The sequence below is a fragment of the Artemia sp. Qi Xiang Cuo genome, chromosome 1 (assembly GCF_049724085.1).
Source record: "Artemia sp. Qi Xiang Cuo chromosome 1, ASM4972408v1, whole genome shotgun sequence".
Taxonomy (NCBI): domain Eukaryota; kingdom Metazoa; phylum Arthropoda; class Branchiopoda; order Anostraca; family Artemiidae; genus Artemia; species Artemia sp. Qi Xiang Cuo.
In genome coordinates this window covers 85,969,581-85,994,518 of record NC_142794.1, presented here as the reverse complement: position 1 = coordinate 85,994,518, position 24,938 = coordinate 85,969,581, and the positions used below count along the sequence as shown (strand labels likewise).

The 24,938-nt window shown below is 33.5% G+C and overlaps 1 protein-coding gene across 1 annotated transcript; it reads right to left on the bottom strand.

The window, feature by feature from the left end:
- Nucleotides 1–1,371: 1,371 nt before the first annotated feature.
- LOC148956854 (actin, muscle) lies at nucleotides 1,372–22,699 on the bottom strand. The gene is made up of 7 exons (XM_089087585.1): nucleotides 22,574–22,699; nucleotides 16,924–17,068; nucleotides 12,234–12,473; nucleotides 9,649–9,787; nucleotides 7,991–8,226; nucleotides 5,589–5,751; nucleotides 1,372–1,996 (listed from the first exon to the last, which is right to left on the bottom strand). The coding sequence occupies exons 2-7, from the start codon at nucleotides 17,047–17,049 to the stop codon at nucleotides 1,770–1,772; spliced, it is 1,131 nt and encodes a 376-aa protein (XP_088943711.1). The 5' UTR covers nucleotides 17,050–17,068; nucleotides 22,574–22,699; the 3' UTR covers nucleotides 1,372–1,769.
- Nucleotides 22,700–24,938: the final 2,239 nt, after the last annotated feature.

Below are 24,938 nucleotides of genomic sequence, written 5' to 3'. Positions count from 1 at the left end.
ATAACTTGTAAATCTAAGTTTTGAATGTAGGTAGATGGCTAAAACCTAAAAAGCGGAATAACTATTGCTTTGCTGGTTACCTTCCGTTTATCTACATGACTGCCTCAAATAAGTATACACACCAGTCTTATTGTAATATCAACTAGTAATGCTAGTTTTAGTTATTGAAGTGCACTTTAGTGTCTTTTAAAATCAAGTTCTAGAGTTTTTTATTTACGATGCGAATATCTGAGGCTAGTCTATAATCCCAACTCTATCCAAATACTTACACTTCTGATTTTTACACAAAATTTAAATCAACAAGTACTAAATTAATCCCAACATACTAAACTACTTGATTTTCTATTGTAAAGAAAAAAAAGTTATTAAAGTGTATTATGTATACTTTACAGAAATCTTATTTTCTTCTGTTTGTGTTATCTTTTCAAAATTCCATAAATATAGGGAAATATCATGTGTTAGCTGTAAGATTTTACGTTGCATAAGATATGAAACAGTAATTTTTGTTTGTTTTAGTTTGGATTTAGCTCTTTACTTCCATGAACAGAAAAGCTCTTGAGCGATTCTGAATCAAACACCTTTAAGTGCCAAGGACAGAAAATGTAAAATCCCCCCCCTCTTTATCTATCTTAGGCCTATTCATATTTGAAAACCTGGATTTCTCTAAATTTTCCGGTCTGAAAAACTTCTTATTTTGAAAAAGAGCACCTGAAATCCAAGTCGACTCCTTTTGACTATTGGTAGTTTTTTTTTCTGATTTCTGATCTGATACTTCCATCACCAATAAGGTCTTGATGAAAGCAAATTATGCTATTTTTAGGTACTACCAGAAATTTTTCCAGGTACTACCACATTCTTGGCAGTGTTGTCGCGCTCCACGAAGCAAGGAGAACTAAATAGTTAAATTTGACTACGCTTTTCGCCCGTTGAAATATTAAGAATCTATTGATTCCCGGAGACAACTAAACCTTCAAAGGAAAATTACACTGTCTTAATGTGTCTGCTGCCATACGTTTTTAAATTTGAAACTTTCGAATTTTTTACCCATGTTACCCTTTTTGCTAGTTTGGGGCCTGTTACTGTCAATGACTGCATATAGATTTTTTCCTCATTACAAAACAAATTCAAGATATTGTCAAGACATATATGGGTGTGTAAGTTTCCCCTCAAACAAATCGAACAGTCAGATTGCATTGTCACTGCCCTGGGTATGAGAACAAGTCTAGGCAATCGTGGGGCTTGTGAACTATTTAAGCCCTTCTCTTGTTTTGGTTTTACAAGATTTAGGTGTGAACTTGCCTGCACTCAAGTGCCTAGTCAGGACTCTGAACTAAAAATTACCAAGCTATTAAATCTGATATTCAAAAAATGCATTGCTATAGAAACTTTTATTACGGATATTCTTAATTCCAAATAAATAACGGTTAGTTTCATCATTAGCTCATTCATTTCTTATTCGGCAGTGTGTCTTATGTAATAGTCCAAAATTAATTTCACTCAACATACAAACACAAAAACATAAACAATCAAAGTTGAATAGAAACGGCATCGTCTATGCACCGTGTCCAAAAAGGGCGTATGGTGCTCTAATACTCCCACTCAGCTACATCTGGCGACTATGTCAACACCGCTTCCAATCCTCTTAGACAACTGAAAATAACCAATAAAACATTTATCCCATTTTTGAATAGAGTCCGGATCTCACTTCACTAATTACGCTTTTGATGGAAAAAGCGTAAAAGTAAAGGATACAATATATAATAAGACGTTTAGAAACATTTGCGGTGAACAATCCCCGGCCCGGATTCGTCGTATTCCTGTTTGGAGATCCACATCTGTTGGAAGGTGGAAAGAGAAGCCAAGATGGAGCCACCGATCCAAACGGAGTATTTACGCTCAGGTGGGGCAATGATCTTAATCTTGATGGTAGACGGGGCGAGAGCGGTAATTTCTTTTTGCATTCTGTCAGCAATACCTGGGTACATTGTGGTACCACCTAGAAGAAAAATAGTTCATAAAGATTTTTGTATTATCTTTGATTATTTTAAGGTTTGTACTTTCGCACTAAAAACGGTTTTGAGAGCAAAACCGTTTTTGCTCAGCTCTGTTTGCGGTTTGCTCAGCAAACCGCACATGCTCAGCTCTATTAAATTGCGTTTTGCCCCAGAATTTGGTTTGGAGAAGCGAAGATGAGTACTTTGATTCTTATACCCGATGGGGCTTAATCTGCATAAAGGTAAGCTTAAAAACTGATTTGTAACTCCGTATTGAGAGAAGAGTACACATAACTTTATTATTCATGCGGGCTGGTATCAGAGGATCTATATTTAGAGAAGGGGGGAGAAAATTAACCCCTTACTTAATACCCCCTCCCCTACAAACAGTATGTTCTTGATATTTTCTTTGACAATAAAACATAATCGGCATTCTAATTGGAAAAATTACACTTCCTGCTGTATTGGGATAGATATAATTCCACCACCCACATTCTCTTGAAGAGACGCCCTTGGCGGTAAATGATTATAGAATTTTGTTTGTGGAGAATTGCTTTGCAGTTTTTGCTTCATTCTCACGCTGCAATTTACTTGTAACTTAAGAGCCATAAAAATAAGTTCGAACAAGACTACCTATCATGAAGACGTTTTTATGAATTCAAATAGGAGAAGGGGGCTCGAAACCTCCCGAAGAAACTGATGTTTAAGTCCATTATTTTTCGAAGAGGAAGTACAAGTTCTTCAAACCGATTGTGAATTTACTATTCTATATAAAAGTGAAGTAAATCGAATTACATAATATTTACATTTTTTTATCAAACGAAAAAGATTAATTTTTTCTTTGACCTAAAGTTAAACTTTTTAGGCTTTTAGGCTCAACCATCCAGTTTTTGTTGGAGGTTCCAACTTGTCTCGGGATGCAGATTTTCACTCTCGTAAGTGACCTAAGCTTTTCATTTACTAACTATATTGAAGCGCAAATTCAATTTAAATATTAAATTTAGTGTTAATCTTGTTTCCCATTTGTTTAACATTTCACAATTAAGAAGGTCAATTTTTTCGCCAGCGAAGTACGTTGCAGCAGAAATAAATGCTATCGGTGAGATTGAGTTCTGTGTTCGTTTCCTAGTTCGTTAAATGCACTGCTCATAACCGCACATATAGCGGTTAACTTCGGAACTAATTTGCGGACATAAATTTAAATACTTCACTTATGGTATATATAAAAAAATATAAGAAATTTGATTCCCTTGCAAATCTTGTTTTAAATATCAATACAGTTGCCTCTTGTTTTATGCTTTTAAAATTGTTTCACTTTTTACGTAGTTTTAGAATCCCCCATCATTGGAGCTGCAATTAGTAATGAACAAGATTCACTATTCAGTATTAGCCTTATAAATAATTTCCTTATGCTTATATAATAAACTCCTTATAATTGTTTGTATAATAAACATTTTGATTAGAGGCTACTTTAGACAGGATTATAAATCCTAGCTTCAACATTAAACGCAATATATGGCGGGGACAGTCATTTTTCTTTCCTAGACATAAAACAAATGAAGAATTTTCAATTTTGAATTTTTGTGATATATGTGATATTTGTGATTTTTGTGATTTTTGTGATATAAAGGTTTTTCACTAAAATGGTTTGTGGTTTGTTGGTGACCAGCAACCATAGAGACAATGGAATAGAAAAATACCAATAAATAACTTCAATAAATGCTATGAAACAATTTTCTTACAATCTTCAAAATTAAGGACAAAATGCATAAATCTTGTACGGAATTAAGCACAACCAACTAAAGACGTGAAAGCATTATGTTTGGGTTCTCTAGCCAATTTACTGTTAACAATGATTCAATGTTTTTTATTATTTCTGTCGTAAGACATAAGGAAAACATAATTACAAAGAATTCGTTTTACTATATATGAAGAAGGGATTAAATGGTAGCTTATTTTATACATTATAAGTATTTTAGATTCTAAGGGTGCTGTCCAAAAGAAAGCTGTCATTAACAATGATTGTCGATTTATTATGTTTTTGCCTTTCAAATACAAAATAATGAAAAGATTTGGTTAAATTTTTATATTATAAGTACAAAAAGAACTAATATTTTAAAATATTTTGTTTATTGTGTGCATATAAGAGGTGGAATTTGTTTTTTGTTGTATTTCATTTTTTGGATAAAGGTGGTAAAAGTGGTAATCAGCATTTCTGATAATTGGTTTTGGAGCTCACCTCACATTTTATGACCTGGCGCAGTGCAGAAAAGTGGACCAGAAGCATTGTGTCCATTGGCAGTATTGGTTTATACTTACCGAATTGATTGTTGCTTTTTTGCTTTATTATTACTCTTCATAATTACTTTCTCCAATTTATTGGATTATTACCGATTGTTCTCTTCAGAAATCTAAATTGCTCCCCAGTCTTTGCCCCATTGAACATCACCAGGGAAGCTTCATTTCTCTAATAAGGCATCATCAAGTAAATGCTGCTTTCCTTCCCACGACGACCTCCCCCTTGTTTTGGTTATTTATTGTTCACCTGTCCTACTTCATCTTTTGTTTTTCTATATCTCAATTTCTCGATTGATATTGAAGTTCTATGAACTTTTTAATCAATTTTTTAATTTTACAATTAATTTAGAATTTATTAATTGTAAGAAACAAATTAATTAGTGTAATCATTAATTACAATTCAATTTACAATTAGCTTTTGGTTTGATGATCAGCGGAAGTGGTTATCTTTTTTTCGTAACTTGGAATTTTTTTCTAAAGCTGTAGATTTGTAGAGGCTGAAATACTTTGAATTAAAGTGGAATTACCTTATGAGCTTTGTTTAATGAATGGCTGTGTTTTGATTTCTTTTTGTCGGTTGCTGACCAACAACCAACAGGCGCACTCAGTTTTTTTCTTAAATAGTCATAAAAGAGAATCTAATATCGAATTCTGATGGACTTACTGTCCATAGAATTTTTTTCAATTGGTGGGTTACTTTTTTGGTTAATTTACTTTTATATTTCTGGTTATTGATATTTCTGGTCGCTCGGCTAAGTCGTCAAGTCAGGAATAAATATGATAGGTTAAAGGGCCAAATAAAAGGTTCGGAATGGGGCTTAGTTGTTCTCCTATCTCTTTGGTTCTTAAAACCTGCATTACAACTCGTTATTTTTGTTTGGTTGAGACACCTCCCAAGATTGTCTGACATTCGTTTCGACAAAATTATCCCGGGCAAAAAAACGAAAAAGAACTAAAAAGAAAGTTATAAACGCACACGCATGCCCATAAATTTTGCATTTTTGCAGTTAGGGTCTTAAAAAGACACTTGGGGGCTCCTAAGCATTTTACTTTGACACTTGCAAGACAGTTTTTTGGCTTAGAAGTAATTAATTATTCTTATAAGTAGATAGTTTACTATCTTTTTTAGTGTGTTTTTTATTATTTTAGTTTGGGATACCCGTTATCTTTGGTATTTTATACTCTCTTTTCTAATTAGTCATATGTTTATTTTTGATCATTATTATAAAAGTAATTTTTAATGAAAAAGACTGGTTTACTAACAACGATAACCAAGTATTTAACCTTAATGCTTACCTGAAAGAACAGTGTTGGCATACAAGTCTTTTCTGATGTCAACATCACACTTCATGATGGAGTTGTAGACCGTCTCATGAATGCCACATGACTCCATACCCAAGAAAGATGGTTGGAAAAGAGCTTCTGGGCAACGGAAACGCTCATTACCAATAGTGATAACCTAGAAAAGGAAAATCTTGCTTAATTTGCCCATAAATAGGGTATGTTCTGATGTTTCAGATGGCAAACCCATCACCTCTTTAAAGAAAGCAAGAAACACGCTCGATCTTTAGTCGAAGAAAATCCCCGTGTGGTGTAATAAGGTGTAATTATGGTGTAATAAAGGCCATAAGGATACTACACCATAGGGGGCATAAACACAAATCATATACTTCAATCACGCTATTAATTATAAGTGAAGAATGCTTATCACCGTTATTAGTCAATTAAGAACAAACAAATACTGCAGCTAAGAGCAATTAAGACTCTTAAAAATGGTTATAAGGTAACAGCAATATTTTGTGGCTTGGAAGATTTATGCTTAGCTGATTTGGATTTTGTTTCAGTTCAGGCAAATATGAAGATCAGTACGAAAAATGAAGTGTTTTTCTACTTTATCAATATTAGCGCTATTCACTTTATTAACGTTACTGCCAAAAATGAAGAATGATTATTACCCTTAATCTCCAATTAAGACAAGCTTCTTTACCAATTAAGATGGTTTAAGAGTATACTAAGCGAATGGTCATTAAATAACTTTGATGCTAGATTTTCAAGAAATATTACCGATTTTTGAATAATATGTCTCTTGACCTCACTTTTATCTGCAGGCAAATTATGGCAAAAATTATTCAGATTTGCTCAAATTAGTGCTAAGTAAGATTTGGTGATAGCAAAATCTCTTTATGAATGAGGCCATAGCTATCACCATGATTAAAATCAGTTTTTATGTGTACAAATTGAATAGAAAAATATGGCGACAAATAAAAAATCCTTTGAATTGTACTGAAAGCTTTAAAAAACAAAATAATGCGAATTTTTAACGTTTTCTTAAACTGCATCGTATAAATGGGGTGGTTTTAAATAAATTTATTTAATCCACGACTCGGCCTAATAGCAAGCGAAACTTTAAGAAAAGGAATTATGCTAATAATTTATATATCAAAAGAACTGGATTTTTATGTTGATTCTAAATATATTACGTTCATTAAGTTTAATTTTACTTATCAAAAGCTACGAGCCTGAGAATATTTGCCTGATTTTCGAAAAGGGAGGGGGGAAACACCCTCAACAAGTCAAATGATCGTAATGAAAACAACACCTTCAAATTCAGCGTATCAGAGAACTTTGATGTAGAGGTTTCTGGTTTTTGTGCGCCTTTATTTGTTGTTGTTTTTTCTGTTTACCTCAGGAGCGATCATTTCGAGCCAATGATCCTTGGAGAAAAGGAATTTGGAAAAGAAAAGGAATCAAACATTAAAAAAGGAAATTGGCTAATAATTAATATATAAAAAAAGAACTGGATTCTTATGTCGATTCTAAATATATTACGTTCATTAAATTCTAAATATATTACGTTCATTACGTTTAATTTTACGTATCAAAAGCTACAAGCTTGAGAAAACTTGCCTGATTTTCGAAAAGGGAGGCGGGAAACATTCTCAACAAGTCAAACGATCGTAATGAAAACCACACCTTCAAGTTGAGCGTATCAGAGAACTTTGTTGTAGAGGTTTCTTGTTTTTGTGCGCGTTGTTGTTGTTGTTTTTTCTGTTTACCCCAGGAGCAATCATTTCGAACCAATGATCCTTGGAGAAAAGGAATTTGGAAAAGAAAAGGAAAATGAACCAAACTTAAAAAAAAGGAATTTGGCTAATGATTAATATATAAAAAGAACTGGATTTTTATGTCGGGAATTTCTGAGGAGAATTTTATACCGAAAGAATTTTCCTGGGGAGGGAAGTTTTCAGGGAGGATTTTCCAGGCGAAACTTTACACAGGGGGGGGGGGATTTTCGACCATTCTTTGAAAAACTACCTGAAATTAAAATTTTTTAAACCGAAAGTAAGCAGCAACAATAAAACTTAAAACGAACAGAAATTATCCCGTACATGAAAGGGGCTGCTCCTTCCTCATCCCCAACTCTTTACGCTAAAGTTTTACTTTCTGTCACCATTCCTTAAGAATAAATTCTGAAACACAAGTATCGTTAAATTTGAATGAGAAGCATTTATAGAGATCTTTAAGACTATAGGAAATTAATATCATGATTGTTCTTCTATATTAATACGCAATCATATCTGGAGCAAAACTTAATCTAAGCCCTTGATACTAGTGGGAACAATTTACAACAGAGATGATGTTTGCTATATTATATTCAAAGTTAGGCTAAATTTCAAAATGAAGTAAAACTTGCTTACCTGGCCGTCAGGAAGTTCATAGGATTTTTCCAATGAAGTGGAGGCAGCTGCAGTTGCCATTTCCTGTTCGAAGTCAAGGGCTACATAGCACAGCTTCTCTTTGATATCTCTGACAATTTCACGTTCGGCTGTGGTGGTAAATGAGTAGCCACGTTCAGTCAAGATTTTCATCAAGTAATCGGTCAAGTCACGACCAGCCAAGTCGAGACGGAGAATGGCATGGGGAAGGGCATAACCTGAAATGAAAAGGGTTAATTTGTACGTATGCCAACAGTGGAAAAGCCTGCCGGGACTAGGTCCTTTTGGTGTTTTAACACTATGCCGTAGAAATTTCCACATTAGCAAAGTTAAGACTTTTTTTTACGTTATTTAATCTTACAGAGCAAGTCTTTTCTGCAACACTGACAATGCCAAGTGAAATCGGGCTCTATTTCAAATTTTATCTAAGTGTGTTAGGTTAAACTGACATAAAACAACCTTTTAGAGTAGAAAATTATGAACGTGTTGCGAATACCACATTTGTATATAGCCAACTTTCATTGTAATAGTGCATAATTTGGTGGACTAAGATATTTTAATTATGCCAGTCTTACTAAAATTTGTATTTTATTTTCGACTGAAATGAAAAAAAAAGATTGTTATTTTCAGTACTAAGAAAGAAACAACTGTAGCCTTTTTCAGCTTAGCATTATTTTTTTGTGAATAACAATAACATTATTGTTTTTATTCTAGTGTAAAGCAATGAAAAGAAATTTTATTGTCGTTGTATAAATGACAGTAAAATCTTCAGCCAATGTTTATTTCATCATTTTTGTCTTTCCAAATACTTTGAAATAATCGACGTTAAAGTAAACTTGCAAATATAAGTATGAGCTCTAATCTGATTGACATTTTGAAGGGACGGTAATTATATATAGAGGTATATATATATATATATATATATATATATATATATATATATATATATATATATATATATATATATATATATATATATATATATATATATATATATATATATATATATATATATATATATATATATATATATATATATATATATATATATATATATATATATATATATATATATATATATATATATATATATATATTTAAACGTATAAGAAGCATATTGAAAATATCATACTTAAGGATTTGAAACTGTACACTAAAATTCTCAAGTTATTTCTTAGCTATGGAAATACCTGCATTTTATCAAACACTAAGAGCTGGAACATTGTTGGAAATATATTAAAACAGATTTTCCACTCCTCATACTATCTCCATTGATCCCAAATGAATATATCGAGGGGTCGGTTTGGGGGTGTTGTTTACGCCCCCCTTTGTAAAGGGTTGTGCAGTGGCTTTTTCTGGAAAATGTCTCATTTTTTGGCTTTAACAAAAATTTTTTTGAAAAATTCCTTAAAATACTTTCACGTATTTATGGTTTTCCAGAGGGCTATTATAGATTTCTGGTCCTGCACCCTCTACATCCAAAGTCAAGGTTTGTTTACTAGTAATTCAGCTTAAATGTGTATCTGCAAATGAAAAAAAAAGCTAAAATTGGTTAAATATTTATTTGTACCACTTGGTAACTTTTAGTGTACACTGGATATGTTTTATATTTTAGTTAAAAAGAAAATTGCGATTCTTGCCTTCATAGATGGGTACGGTGTGGGAGACGCCATCTCCAGAATCAAGGACGATACCAGTGGTACGACCAGAAGCATAGAGGGACAGTACAGCTTGAATGGCGACATACATAGCTGGGCTGTTGAATGTCTCAAACATGATCTAAAAAAAGAAATGTACTTGCTCAGAGTATATTCTAAACTATAATACGTATGGATTAAGCAATTTTTTTTTTTTTACAAAAGAGAGTGTTTTCTTTTCCTTTTTTTTTGTCGAGTATGTGTAACAATTGTACATACATAAACATAGATTCATGAGACAATTATACATATTTTTTTTCTAAAAATCAAAGAGAATTTTTATTCCAAAGCAAAACAATATCATTAATTAACAAATATATTTGGAAAAATATATGATTGGTAGTAAAAAGAGTGGGAGTAAGTACTATAAAGAGATAATGCTCCTGTTAACTGTTACAAACAATGAGTGCAGGGGCGTAATTTGCTATGGGGCAGAAGGGGGGGGGGGTTGGAAGGCCCCTATCAGTTCCCCAACCCCAGAATTCAGTCCCCCCCCATCCAAAATTTTATTTCTGCTGAAAAAATCTTGTCAGAACTAAGATAAGCCTGTATAATTCAAGTATCCACAGAAACAGGTCAGTTTTCTTTAGTATGTCTTTGCCTTTATGCACGGGCGAATCTCCAGAATTTTATTGGGGGGGGGGGAAAGAGGGGTCCATATCCAGATATTCAAGGGACATGGGATACATAATAATTTTTTTCCACATTATTGGGGGGAACTGCCCCCTTGCCTCCCCCAAACGACGCCCCTACCTTTATGGTAATTTGTGGCTCATTTTTCAGTTCTCAATGTCATTTTCACTTGATTTGGTAAAATTGACTCCAAATTTGACCCCCCCCCCCTCCAGGATTTTGACGAAATTACGCCACTGAATGAGTGCAACAAACTGTAACTGTAACAAGAAAACTGTAACACCCCATAATGCTTTTTATTCGCCTAGAACTAAAACGTGAAATAATTTAGAACTAAGGAAGGACATGCACCAATAGTGTAGAGATTTTTTCCTCAACACTGTTGTAGAGAAAAAATGAATGTAGAGTTTTTTCCCCTCCAATTCGGATTGAAAAGCTATAGATGAAAAATGAAAACTGTTGCAACAAAACCAGATTTCAAAACAAAGGTCAATTTATAACTAAAGGCCTATTTAAATTTATATTTAGGGCTCAGTTTGGGATTATGAAAAATATTTTTTCCCTTGCGAAATTAAAATAAAAAGAAGTACTGTTTAGCAAGAATATGTCCGATAATGAGGTGAATCTAATAAAATAATAATTGCTTTATTATTTCTATTTCAGGAAAAGATCAGAAGGATTCTTAAAAAAATGCGTTTGGAATAGGTGATCGCAACCATCCCATCCGTTGTGTCCATGCTTGGTATTATTTAGCAAGAATTTGTCCAATTATAAAGCTAATCTTTTTAAGTACAAGCTGACTTGTTTCTTTTACTTCCTGTTATAACGAGCAAAATTATGAATCGCTTTTGTGGGAAAAAATAACCTAAAACCCTACTAGAGGAAGAAGATGAAATCTTAATTTATTTGTTTTTGTACGGAAACATTTCAATTGAAGGTTTGGAGACCGTTTCTTCAGAAATTTAGTTGGAAGTCTGTAATTCATAACTTTGATCGTTCTCTACCGCCAGTTTACTATTATAAGCTCTTTGCCAGTTTCAGAACTAAAATCTAATTGACGAATCCGCTGAAAATGCCTAGTTTCAGTCATCCTACGGTATCTGTACTTTGAATAGGTTGAAAATGGCGTCAATGAACTTTAAGAGGTTGTGATACCTTAAAATCATTTTGCGAGCCGAAGTGTCGGCTGATTGTCTCAAAGAAAAAGGGCCCAATAGTGAATTTTCCCAGGGGGCTTGCCACCATTGAGAGCTATTGAAAATCTGGGTTTTGACTATGAAATTTGGTTGAAAACACAATGATATTTTATGCCACCTGTGTTGTAAAGGTCTTCAATCACGGTGGGTAGCACTACGGAGAACTCTCGAAGCTGCCAAATTGTTAAAATGTTATTTCCTTTGTTCTGAATTTTTGCGTTTTCCTACCAGGTATTTAGAGACTATCTTTTCCCGAACTTTAAAAAGAAAATTCTGCTACATTTAATTGAAAAGACAAAAATTTCTACGTTCTAACAATACAAGTTTCATTAAAACTGAATATAGGTATTTGGGAAAATAGGTATTGGCTTTTCTGTCATTTATTCGGATCTCTTATCCTAGCTCATCAAGTTTTGACAAGACCGTTCAATCAAGGTTGTTAGGTCACAGAGAATAAAAAAGTTTATAATTGACAAGGTAGGGTAATCCTTTATGGTATCAAATCCACCTAACACTGGATCCCCTATCTATCAATAGATATTTTTGTACACTACAACTTCATGTCAAGACGATATAAAAGAAAACTTGAAAAGATGGGGGAGCTATCATCTCAAATAATTCAAAAGTTGATACTTCCGTTCAAGATTTTATCATTTAAAAAGTATCAAAAGAAAATCTAGGTTTTTGTTTGGTATTTACCTGGGTCATTTTTTCACGGTTGGCCTTTGGGTTGAGTGGAGCTTCAGTTAAGAGGATGGGGTGCTCTTCTGGTGCAACACGGAGTTCATTGTAAAAGGTATGATGCCAAATCTTTTCCATGTCATCCCAGTTGGTGATGATACCGTGTTCAATAGGATATTTTAATGTAAGGATACCTCTTTTGCTTTGGGCTTCATCTCCTACATAGCTGTCTTTTTGACCCATTCCAACCATGACACCCTGCGGAAAAATTAGTTAATTCAATTGTAACTTGGTTTAACTATATTAATAGCTATATTATTTAAAAACATGATTTTTACATACAAGGGGTTAGGGGACTTAGTTTGTAAGAAGTGACAAGAACATATTTTTGGGAGCGTATTTTTAAGAAGAAAAGGGGAAGAAACAACTCATAGCAAGAGTATGTACCCAAGAAGCCTCGATCTTCCGATACATTTTATGGCCGCCCTCAAGTAAACCTCAAAACCTCATCTATTGAAGGCAAACGATAATTAACCTTTCATAGATGTGGTTTTCATCACTGTATTCACTGTTATGCCCCCTCAAGAGCTTAAATATTTCAGCATGCACATCCCTCTTCGGACGCCTTCGCAATAATACCCTTTGTGTTATTGCAATTTTTACTAGTTTATGTTTAACGACGGATTCTTAGCAAATTCGCTGTTTACAATCAGTGCTAAGAACGTAGGGTAATTCGAGCTAATTAGTAAGGAATTTAAATGTGTTAATGGGGACATTCTTTAATTCAATACCCTTCATTTCTTCGGGCTTTTTAGTTATCTTTTTACTGGGGTTTAACGAAAGTGTATCCAATGGCTAGTGGCAGAAATAAAAATTAATGCTATGAAATGAAGCATTATACATCGTTGCTGTCACGCCTAAGGTCTTAAAACCTTTAACACCGACGATATCCGAAAATTATTATCAAGAAGCTCAAAGAGGAAATTCTTGAGACCATGGTTTTGAAAACGGGTCTTATCATTCCTAGTTAATAATAATCTAGACCATATCTACGCTGAGGGTTATATCCTGTTATATGAAGGGCAGAACCTTCGGTCATTATTTGTTTTTTATATTCAATGCTGGTAATACTTCTTCTAAATTAGAACACTAGACAAAGATTCTGTTCTCACCAAATCTGGCAATAATATTTTTTTTTCTAGCTTTATTTTGAAGCCAGAAAATATGTTTGCGTCATATTTATATGTTTAAGCCTGAAAATCATTCAATTTACACCGTGGCTGAATAAATATAAAGATTTGTGTTAATGGGGTTTTGCACTATTTTCATGGATGCCAATTGTGGGGGGGGGGTGTCCCTAGATTTATAAAAAAATTGTTTTGTAATTTTCCTTGTACAAAGCTTTTAGAAAATTCCCCCTCTCAAGGCATTTTTTGTATCGTCTTTACAAACAATAAGAAAATACTCACCGCCCCCTCCTTAAATGTTTGCGAATAGACACCCTTGTAAAGTATTTGGGAAATAAATTCGAGAAGGATTTTCCTGGTGTCTCGTTTCTTAGAGATTTGGCCATGTATATGTCCACGAGAGCTGGGTCCAGGAGGGGTTTTTGGGACTAAGGCTAGTCGTGGGAAAGGGTTCGTTCCCAGGCATGGTCGAACAACCAACTGGAACTTCCGTTCCAGGAAAGGTATACTCTTGGTACACCTCTAAAGTCAGTCCATCTTTCGCTTTCGTCTTAGCTAGTTGTTCTTGTGCTACCTTATTTTCTCTGTGTTTGTTTTCTCACGTTGTTTAATAAAGACCATATACCAACGTTTACTGACTATCTTCGAATTTACGTAAACCGTTACATCTGCCAATATAAAAAGGCATACAAATAAAGAACTAAACAGAGGTTTACAGAGTGGTGGCAGCGGAGGGATCCAGATCGTCAAAAAAGGGGCGAAACAAACCATGGGCCAAAAGTAACGCGGTCTGTAAAGCTCTTGAATCAGATCAATTTAGCAACAACTGAAATTTCTGTAACTGCGAAACAAACTCAATTATTTTTCTGCTTTCTGGCTTTGTGAGTGGCGTTATTACTGAAAGAGGGTCAATTAGCGATCAAATTACTTAGGACTGTTGAGGCTGTTCTATTGGAGGATTAATTGCGGTGGTGCTCGGGGGAGTTGGAGGGTTTTGTTGAGGCCCATGTCTTGATCTTTTGAAGGTAATCATAAAATTCATCTTGATCGAAATCAGGATCATTTCAGTCAAATAAAAGAGGTGGAAATATGCAATTTATCCTCCACTGTTTTAATTACTCCAAAAATTTAAATAGTGGTTTAAAACACCGTTCTGTAACTACGGACGCTAGATTTTGGGCAATAAACTTCACTTCTAACAACAAAGGTCTAATAAAATTTACTAGGTTGTTTAACCGTGTTAAATCACTTACGAAAGGTAGTCTGTCTTAAATCCACTTTCAGTTGGTCTCAATTAAATCACTAGCGTCAAATGGAGTGACAATTGAGAATTAATTTTCGATTATCGAATTCAAAATGTTAAATTTTGGTTGAAAGCTGTCAAATGTAGATCAAACGTCGACTGTATAAAATCAGGTAAAAAAAAAACACCAAACGTAGAATGGCTAAGTGAAGGTAGAAATCAATCGGAGACTCTCAGTTGTAGAAATTTGAATTAGTAGGTAGCAGCTATCGCGAGGAAATCCATATTAGGCATTGTGTAACAGCCTATTTTAAAATTTTCATTTAAAAGAAAGTGTTTCTCAAGAAGGCGCTTTGAATAGAAGAAAGTTCAATAGCTCGTAAACTTTCGATGTCTTATTAATCAGTCTTTTGCAGTATTTGCAGCTCAATATCACAAGCAATTTGGTAGCGGGCGAAATAGCTCTTCAATATGTGGCCAGTATTTAGCGTAAGATGATGTCGTAAGTACTTATATGGGTCACTCAAATGTCACTTGGAGGTTTTCCCCTAGTGATATTTGCTCGTTTACTGACTATCTTCAAATTTACGTAAATCGTTACATCTGCTAATATAAAAAGGGCATACAAATAAAGAACTAAACAGAGGTTTACACCCTGATTGTTTCAGTTTTTAAGGGGCATGATCCCCATGAGGCATTTGATCTTTTGACAACCCTACAGCTCTAACTTACATGAGAAGGCCATGATAGGTCTATTATTCGATTCATTGGTTGTAGAACTATCCATTCAGTAAGCTAGGATATGGCTTAAAGATGGTTTAATCTTGTTAAAAAAATAGGTAGTGAAAGTTTCGTATTTTGGCATGTTTTTTGTTCTTTTTAGGAAATTTACTTTTCATCTTAGTCTCAATTTACTTAGTCTCAATTACGTAACTCTAGCAAAATGTCTGTCTTAAGTTGAAACATTCGATCTATTGAACTGAAGAAAAGAAAAAAGAAAGAAAAATCTTACCAAGAGAGGGCAAAACTTAAGTTGAAATGCTGGTAAGGCACAAAAAAATCTCGTTTTGGGATTCAAATCAACATTAGGCATTGTCAATAAGACTGATTTTCAAATAAACTTTATGTGTAAAATGTAAACAAAATAGTCATAACTTCAATTAGGACGGATAATATTCTTTTTGAGAATTTCTTGAATTGTTAAACTTAATATTTAAAAGAAAATTATTTTCTAAACAATAAGAATAATTATTCACCACCTATGAAAATGAACAACGCATAATTTAATTTGAAAGAATCTAACCAGATTAAATTCTTTAAAGGTATGTCCCAAAGACGACAAATTTGCAGATATGCTTCTTAACTGTATTGAGTTTGAATTCTTATCTTATAATCTGTCTTCGTCTACTCCTCTGGTATGTAATGAATTTTCTGTCTCTTCCTTTCGGTGGCTTGGTATTACTGTTTCTAATTCTCTAGCTCTCTTTCGTAAACAGATTGTTGCTGATTCAGTAAGAAAAATTCAGTTCAGTTATTCAAAAATTGTAGCAAACCGTGGAAAATATAACGGAAGAGTTCTTGGGCGATTATTCTAGACTTTTTCTGATCATTCTGTGCTTTATTTTTCGGGTGTTCATTCTGTTCTTAAGCTAAAGGATTTAAAAAAGATTAAAATTACATATTTCAAATTTCTTCTTTCTCTGCCGCCATGGACTAGAAATCGGTATCTAGTTAAAAATTTCTATGTTACGGATGTAACTCGAAAGCTCGGTGACCTACACAAAAATCTTTCTGCAGATGCTTTTTGTAAATTTGGCCCTTACCACGGTCTTTTAGTTCTTTTCTTAGTTTAATTGAGTTGCTAGTGTTTGTTGAGTTCTTTTTTGTTTTTGTTTTTTATTACTATGTTTATGATCAACTTGTACTACTTGTCTTGTAGTTGTGGGTAATAAATGACTGATTGATTGAAAGAGCATTGTAAACTCGAAAAAGAAAGATAAATCCCTTAAGGCATTGTCAGCTGCTCGGCAAAAATACAAAGTCGTCTATTAGCTAAAAAATTTCTTTTGAGAAGATATAACCGGTTTTTTTTTTTAATTCTGCCTAAGATAAGTACGCATGAACGGTTTTTTCCAAACTTTAGGGTTTTTAATGAAAAGTGTGTCCCTCTGAATAAGCCAGTAGAAACTTTTGTCAACGCTATTGCAAAAACTTCAAAAACGTCGGTTCAGTTTGTGACAAAAAAAAAATTACATGCACATATATTAACTTAAAGCACCTGGTGGCGGGGACGGCCGACTATTGATGGAAAGACGGCACGTGGGGCGTCATCCCCAGCGAAACCTGCTTTGCACATACCAGAGCCATTGTCAACTACCAATGCCGCAACATCATCGTCACACATCTTGGATTATGTTTTGTTTCTAGAAGAGAATATTAATAATTAATACAATAAAATAAATATAAGCATCTCTCAGTTAGAGTCCCGGCGAAATAATTTTGTGTTGTCAATTTCAGAGACATACTAAAACAAGTCAACACATGACATTGTCTATGTTTTTCTTTTAGTTGACTTCACACTATTATGTTGCAGAAGCAGAACGTTGAAATCGCAAGTTGAAAAGCCTTTATTGACACTATATACTATATTATCGCTATATTGTAAAAAATGTATCTTCCAGGGACCTTCTTAATCTTTTCTTTAAAGAGTTTTTTACCTTCTAAGAAGTAAATACTCTACTCATATAACACCTGGTGATACAGACCTGCTTGGAGATTTTTTAGATTTCTAAATCAGCTTTTTGTTCTGTTTCTAATCAATTCGTAATTGTTCCTCCCGCTACCCTCTCTGAAATAAATACCCCTCTATACACTAGCTCAGGGAATCCCAGGCATGACAGTCCCTCCCCTTTATCTTCTATGAAGTAAATGCTCCTCTTTGTATACGGCACACGACAGAAGGATTAAGACTTACCAGGGAAACATTATTAATTTTTAAGCTATTTCAGTTATGACTAAACCCCCCACCCTCACTACTATTAAGTAAATAGTCATCTGCAACAAGATAAGAAGATACTAAGGGGAAGTTTCCAAACATCTAAATTATTTTGAAATGCCAAATTCGTCATTTTATTTTAGGCATAATGACATGTGGACTTCAAACTAGGCTGAATGATACAAGCAAGCAGAAACCTACGGTAGAATACTATTAAAATATTAATTAGAATATTTTTCATTTTAATTTCAGAACTATTTTAACTTTCTATGCCAATTTCATATATCTTTTTTTTGTAGCTTGTTCACGTTTATGACCTATAGAAAAGTGCCAAATCGGGATTCTTTAGTATCACCTTTGTATGATTTGTAGTTTTTCTTTAATTAGGCTGTTATTGTTTTTCAAACAAATAAGTGAACAAACGATCACCAGAAAAAATGATTACTAAAAAATGATTAGAAAAAATGATTAGAAAAAATGATTACTAAAAAGAAAATGCAGCCTGCAAATTAATGCGTTCTGGCCATGCTTGATGGGCCACGGTCATGACTTATAATGAATTCCAACAGCCCTATTTGTCAAATCAAGAGCTAGTTACGAATATTTAGTGTGAAACAGATTTTGCTTTTATTATAAATACTAAAATAGTAGTATATTTTTATTATAAATAAAATTGTTGGAATTACAAATAAATTACAATTTATTATAATAAAGAGTAAATTTCTATTCTTATTGAAGCTCTATGTTAGAACTACAAGAAATTGAACGATTGTAAAGATTTCTGATCTCCAGAATAAGTATTTAGCCGTGAAATGAATTGATAAAGTATGCCTTTTTTATAGTTCTGCGCGAATCATTAGAATCGAAGCCTATCCTGTTTACTTTCCTTTTTAAGCTATATGGTGTAATTAGAACTGGCGGATCGACAGTAACTTCTCTTCTCTCCCTTTGAGAAAAGAAAAAATGATTACTAAAAAGAAAATGCAGCCTGCAAATTAATGCAGGAATGTCGCTGTAAAGTATTCCAGGTCATAGTTTCAATCCAAGTGGGATTGAAACTATTTGTACTCAATAAGTGATCCTACCTAGCAATCATTTTATCGGAAGTATTTGGTGTCTTTGACCAAGGGCATATCCAGGAATTTTTGTTCATGGGGGAGGCTTTTGTCGGGGTGGGGGTTACAAAAAACCTTAAAAAATTGTTTGTGTGCCTTTTTGATACGTTTTTACAGTTCAGACAAAATTTCAGGTGAGGGGCCAAACCCTGACCTTTTTCCTCTCGACATAGCCTTGCCTTTGACCCCATGCATTGTCATGCTTTTTTTGGTTTTAGCAGAAATTCTCTTTTCAGTTAAATTAAATTGCTTAACCCTTAAGTACTACTAATGAAATTATTACCTTTATATATTTAATTAATCATTTCTCTAATTAATGTTTTTACTTAGTTAATTTATAATTAATCATTCAAGCACAAAGATATTTTTTTCTGTTTTAGAAAAGGTTTTGTTTTATTTTTGCAAAATTTTATGAAATATGGTTATTTTCTTCCTTAGGCCTTGAAAAATTATTTCGTTCTGCAAGGCACCATGTACACATTGTGGTATGTGTTTATCTATGTCTAACGATCTATCTAATTATTAATTTGTTGCTTAATTTAATCAGTAAGTTAATCAACATGGATACGGTAATATTTTTTTCTTCTACATAATTTTTTTATACTTTCAACAAATTTTAGAAAATACGTTATTTTCTTTCTTACAATGCATTTATAAATCGAAGGCATTATATATTGATTGTGGCTTTGCGTGATTTTAATTCAAACCAAAAAAAAATAGGGATTTTTTGTCATTCATGGTGAACAGTTCTGAAATGCAATCCAGAGATATTCATGGTCGAGTGATTCAGAAGAAATAGCAAACATAGCTGCGGTTAAGCCCATAGCTGCATGCAACCGGATGCAAAAGTAACTTATTTTAACGTTTTTTTTCAAAATATTATATTTGCTTTTCATTCTGCAAAAAAACGCAAATATAAGTGGATAGTTTTGCATATTTAAAGATCTGTGTTGAAATAGTTTACTCAATTTGCGTAGTGCGTCATCAACTTTTACTTACGTTTATATAATAAAATAGACTGTTTTTTCCAAATACCTTTTGTCAAGGCCATATTAGGGAGGGGGTGCAGGGTGTTTAAATCTTATGTGCCAAGGCCATATTAGGGGGGGGGGGCTGCAGGGTGTTTAAACCTTATGTGCCCATTAAAGGGAAGTATCTGTGTGACTTGTAAAAACGTTACAAAAATGCATATAAGCTAAGTATCGATGCGGTTTTTTAAGGTTTTTTGTTGTAAATCTCCCCTCCAAAAGATCCCACCCCCCTCAACATCAAAATTTTGGATACAGCCCTTCCCGTTGCAGAAGACGATTGCAAGACTTTAAGGAATGTCGTTCTTTCTATATTTCGTTTGTTCGCCCATTAACTTTGTTACAAAGTTTAAGACAGAAGGAAAAAAAACAAACATAAAACACCCTCCTATTCAAGCGTCAGTTCGGCGCTGAATAAACACGTACTCAGTGGAAGCAGGGTTTGCAATTTACGAAAATATCTCTTGCTTGAACTTCACAATTACAAATACTAGCTGTAAAGAAAAAAAAACCTCCACTTTCTCCTTCAATAACTTTTCCAGCATTGTAACCTGGCTGTTCAGAGGTCGTTCTAGACGAGGGACAGAGGGGGTGTTTTCCCCGGGTGCAGAAATTTTTGGGGCACGAAATTTTAAATAAACAATCTAATAGTTTAATTATAATAGTGTTATAATAATAGTGTAATTTTTGAAGTTTTATTTTTATTAAGATGAAGTAAAGGCTGCAGTTAATAAATGAAAATAATCAATAAATTATCAATCAATGAATAAAATAGAAATAAATTAAAAAATGAAAATAATTAAATAGTAATGGTCAACATAGTTAAATTAAATTAGTAATAATTAAATAACTAAAAAATAATTAAGATATAATTTATTAATTAATTAGTAATTTGAAAACAATTTTGTAAATAAATAAAAACTTTGTTAAAACTTGGTCTGAAAGTTTTCTGGGAGACAGGGCGGGCGGGGGGAGGGCACAAATCCAGATCAAACGTCTTCTTCCTGAATATAGGGCGGGTGGCAATGGTAGTAATTTTTCCCCGACAAAAATACAGGAGCAATTATTTCAATTAAAATAATAAAACAGTTCTTTTCAAAATCTAGACGGGGAATAGGGGCAAAAAATTCTACAAGAAAAAAAGCTAGTAACTCACTAAAAATTACAAATTATGAATTACATTTTACAAAACCTCAAAAAATGATGAAACTCAAGTGAATTTTAAAGAATTACTTTAGGACAATATCAGCCAATTACCCAGTTATTTTGAAAAAGGAAAATGGAAAAGAGAAAGAGGCTATTTAAATATACCCAATTACATTTTTCTATTTATAATTCACAGCTATTTAGAAATAAATGCTTATTTCTTCTTTATAAACAATTTTTGAAGTTTAAACTTTGGATTTATAGATCCTTGGTTTCAAATACAAATTTTTTTTTTTGACATGTAATTAAATTAATCAAAAGCTAAATGCTATTGATATGAAGACATAATTAGCGTAAGAACTTAAAGAACATACTCTTTAGTTCAGACACCTTGTCAGTGTTAAGCCGATACTTTTAGGCCGATTCCTCTCCCCTTGAAAATTCTTTTTAAGCATTAATTATGCTTAAAAAGAACTCTTGCTTCGAAAGGATACTAAAACTTTCGATTTCGGTTTCTAACAGACCTCATCCGTTTTTATTTACCACTGGTTATTGCTTCCAAGGCTGGAAGCATTATATACAATTAAGCAATTATACAATTCTGAAAACAACTTTTAAAAATCCTTAAATACTCCCTTATATCATTAATAAAAACACTTCAATTTACTTTACAAACAACTCTCTGTCCCTAATGTGTAAATATATAGCCCAAATTAAATATTTGCCATGCATTTTTCAGTTTCTTGATTGCGTCACTCTTGTGTTCAAACATATTTAACGGCAAAGAACAAACCTCGACGAAATCAAGAAACGGTAAAAGGAATGGGAAATATATGAATTTTGCTATAGATTTGCACCTTAGGGGAAAGGGAGGCGTAAAGTAAAGCGAAGTTTTCTCAAAAATGATAAAAGCAGGGATATATCCAGGGGTAGGGGGTTTGACCCCCTACCTCGATATTTCTGTCTGACTGTCAAAAAACATAACAAAAATGTAGGCTATATAACTTTTTTTTTATGCCTACATTTCTACATTTTGTGCCCCTACTGCAAAATTTTTGCTTTTTACACAAGGTTGAAGTCAGTTAATTAAATTTAGTTTTAGAATTAAGATTTAGAATCAAGAAATTGTATTTTATGATATCAAATGAAATGTGATACTTTAATATTTCTCTGAAGAAGGAATATTCGCAAATTTAATACATTTTTGTGTTTATCTTTTTTTTAAATAGCACCTATAGTTCTATGTCTATAATTTTTTAGAGGTAATTACTTGAAACTCGGCCATATTCAGGATTTTTTGGGTTGGGGGGAGGTTAAAAAAGGATTTTTGCTCTTCTTTTTTACAAAACAACTTTAAAAAACGCTTCAAAATTTTTTATTTTCATTTTTTTGTAACGTTTTTCGAGCCGGACAAACATTTCGGGGGGGGGGAACCCTCCACCCCTCCCAGGATACAGCCTTGATGAAACTATTCATTAAGGTTATTTATCAATATCCCAAATAAAAATAGTTCTATATCATTGGTTCTTTATCATTACTAATAATCAATATTTTGCTTAGTTTATCTTGGTATGGTTTATGCAATGATTTTACATCCAGAGCTTCCAAGCACAATATCCAAAACTGACACTTTTCAGTACACACCTAAGACACAAAAACCTCTAAACGATTGAGAATCCGAACACACACTGCTAGAAAACCCCAACGTTCCGGTCTCTATATCTATCCTCCGATGGAGAAGACGGAAATAGATTCCAATTGACCGCCTAATTTAGAGGTCCTTCTTGGCTCTTTGCGCGGAACGTATGGGAGAAAAAACAGAGCCAAATACGGAACTGTTTACAGCTGAGGGTTGAATTGGCGGCCAGTACAAATAGAAGTGAAACATGTTTCTTGAATATTTGAGTTTTAAGGATAAATCTTAATCATCTGGATCCTCCATTGAAAAAAGAAAAGTGTTTACTTAAATTACTCCAGAACTAACACAAATTTAATTTAAAGGGATCGTCGGGCATGGAAAGACAGCGAATTTCAACTGCATACATTGGATTATATATTTATTTAATGATAAGAAATTCTTACCTTTTGTATATATTTTTGTCAATGTTTAAATAGAAATCAAAAGAGTTTAACCTTTCTATAATTTTTTTTTGTGGATGTTTAAGTAGAAACCAAGACAATAAGTAGAAATCAAGAGATTTAACCTTTGTAAAAAAAGAAAAAAAATTGTGCATGATTAAGTAGAAATCAAGACAATAAGAAATCACGACTTGGCACCAGAAACCCAATTTTTTGGTTATCGAACAATATTTTATTTTTCAAACATTACTGTAGGTACTTTCGTATATTTTTTTCTCAAGTTTAGTCGCATAAGCTTTCAAAACATCCGGTGAAAGTTCTCTCAAAAAGTTTGATTTGACGCCAAATAAAACCCAAAAAATTTGACCCTCTCCAGTTTCCTCAGGTCTAAGTAAAATAATCCTGTTAATTGATTAATGTTTTTAATTATGTTCTAAATTTTAGCCAATTGCTTGTCATTAACATAAATCCTTCATAAACTGTTTCATAGTCTCATGAGTGTTTACTTTACCTTCCATTATGGTTCCACCAACATCTGGAACAAAGTAAAGAGCAAACTATACCCCATAGTAAACCAAACTTTGAATCTTCATAAAAAAAAGACGAATTTTCATTTGTAGCTTATTCATGAATGATAACCATTATTTCGATTGACCTTAGTAATAAAATGGTATTGCGAAAACAAATTTATAGGAGTTTCGGAAAAAAGCATAGAGCCAAGGCCGTATCCAGAGGGGAGGCCACTGATTTTCAACTCCCCTTCCCAAAATTTTTCTCTGATTTTTAAAAAAGTAGCAGAATGTGTATAAACAAATTTTTATTCGTTTTGTAACCCCTCCACCTGAAAAAAATACCCCCTCCCTCCTGAACAAAAATCTTTTCCCAGAAGCCTAAAAATGGCGCCGAATAAAATAAAAGAATACCGATTGGAATGCCATGGCCAGGAAAATCGTCACAGGACCCATACAGCTCTCCACATTCAACATTAAGGAAAATCTGTTTTTGCATGGGAAACATTGACGTGTCTTTTTTTCTTCTCTTTTCCCTCAGGGGTGACAATGTTGAACCATTGGCCGTAGGCTGTTGGGAGGGATCTTTAAGTAACAAAAGGGATCCTTCCTCAGGAAAATGACGTCTTTTGCCAGTTTGTGCAACCAAACTTAAAATCCTTGAAAAGGTAAATTCTGAGATGCCCTATCAGGTTTTCATGGTTAAAAACCCTTACAATAAAGTCCTGTCCCACCAACATAACTAACCCCTACAAAGTGGCGTTTCTGCGAGTTTTTGCCACAAAACATCATTTTTTTCTATTAACCACTACTACTACTACTACTACTAACAACTCACCGTAGCACCAAGCCACCTGAGGCTAACACAGCTACGCACGCTCCTCCTCCGTCCCTTTCTATTCAACGCCTCCTTTTTACACCCTCCCAGGAAGTTCCTATTTCCCTTAAATCTTTCTATATGACGTCCTCCCACCCCAGACGAGGATGGCCTGCTTTCCGTTTAGCCCTAGACGGTTGGTCGAAAAGGAGAATCTTCAGCAATCTGTCATCCTTCATCCGCAGAATGTGCCCTAGCCATCTCAACCTTTCTTTTCTTATAGCCCTAGAAAGTGGGACTTAACCACATTTTTCGTTTAAAGATCCGTTTAAGACTCTGCTGTTTAAGATTCGATCAGTCAACCGGGTACCTAGAACAATCCGTAGGCAATTTTCCTGGAAAACATCTAGCAAATCTTCCTCCGCTTTTCGGAGCGCCTATGCTTCAGAATGACCACAGTGAACACTATAATAATAATAATAATTTATTTTTAGCCCAAATCATATACAAAAATGGTAATTGTGGAGTATGACCAAAAAATTATATAATACACTACATACATGAGTACATAAAACTTAAAAACTTCACAAGAGCAGAGTAACCA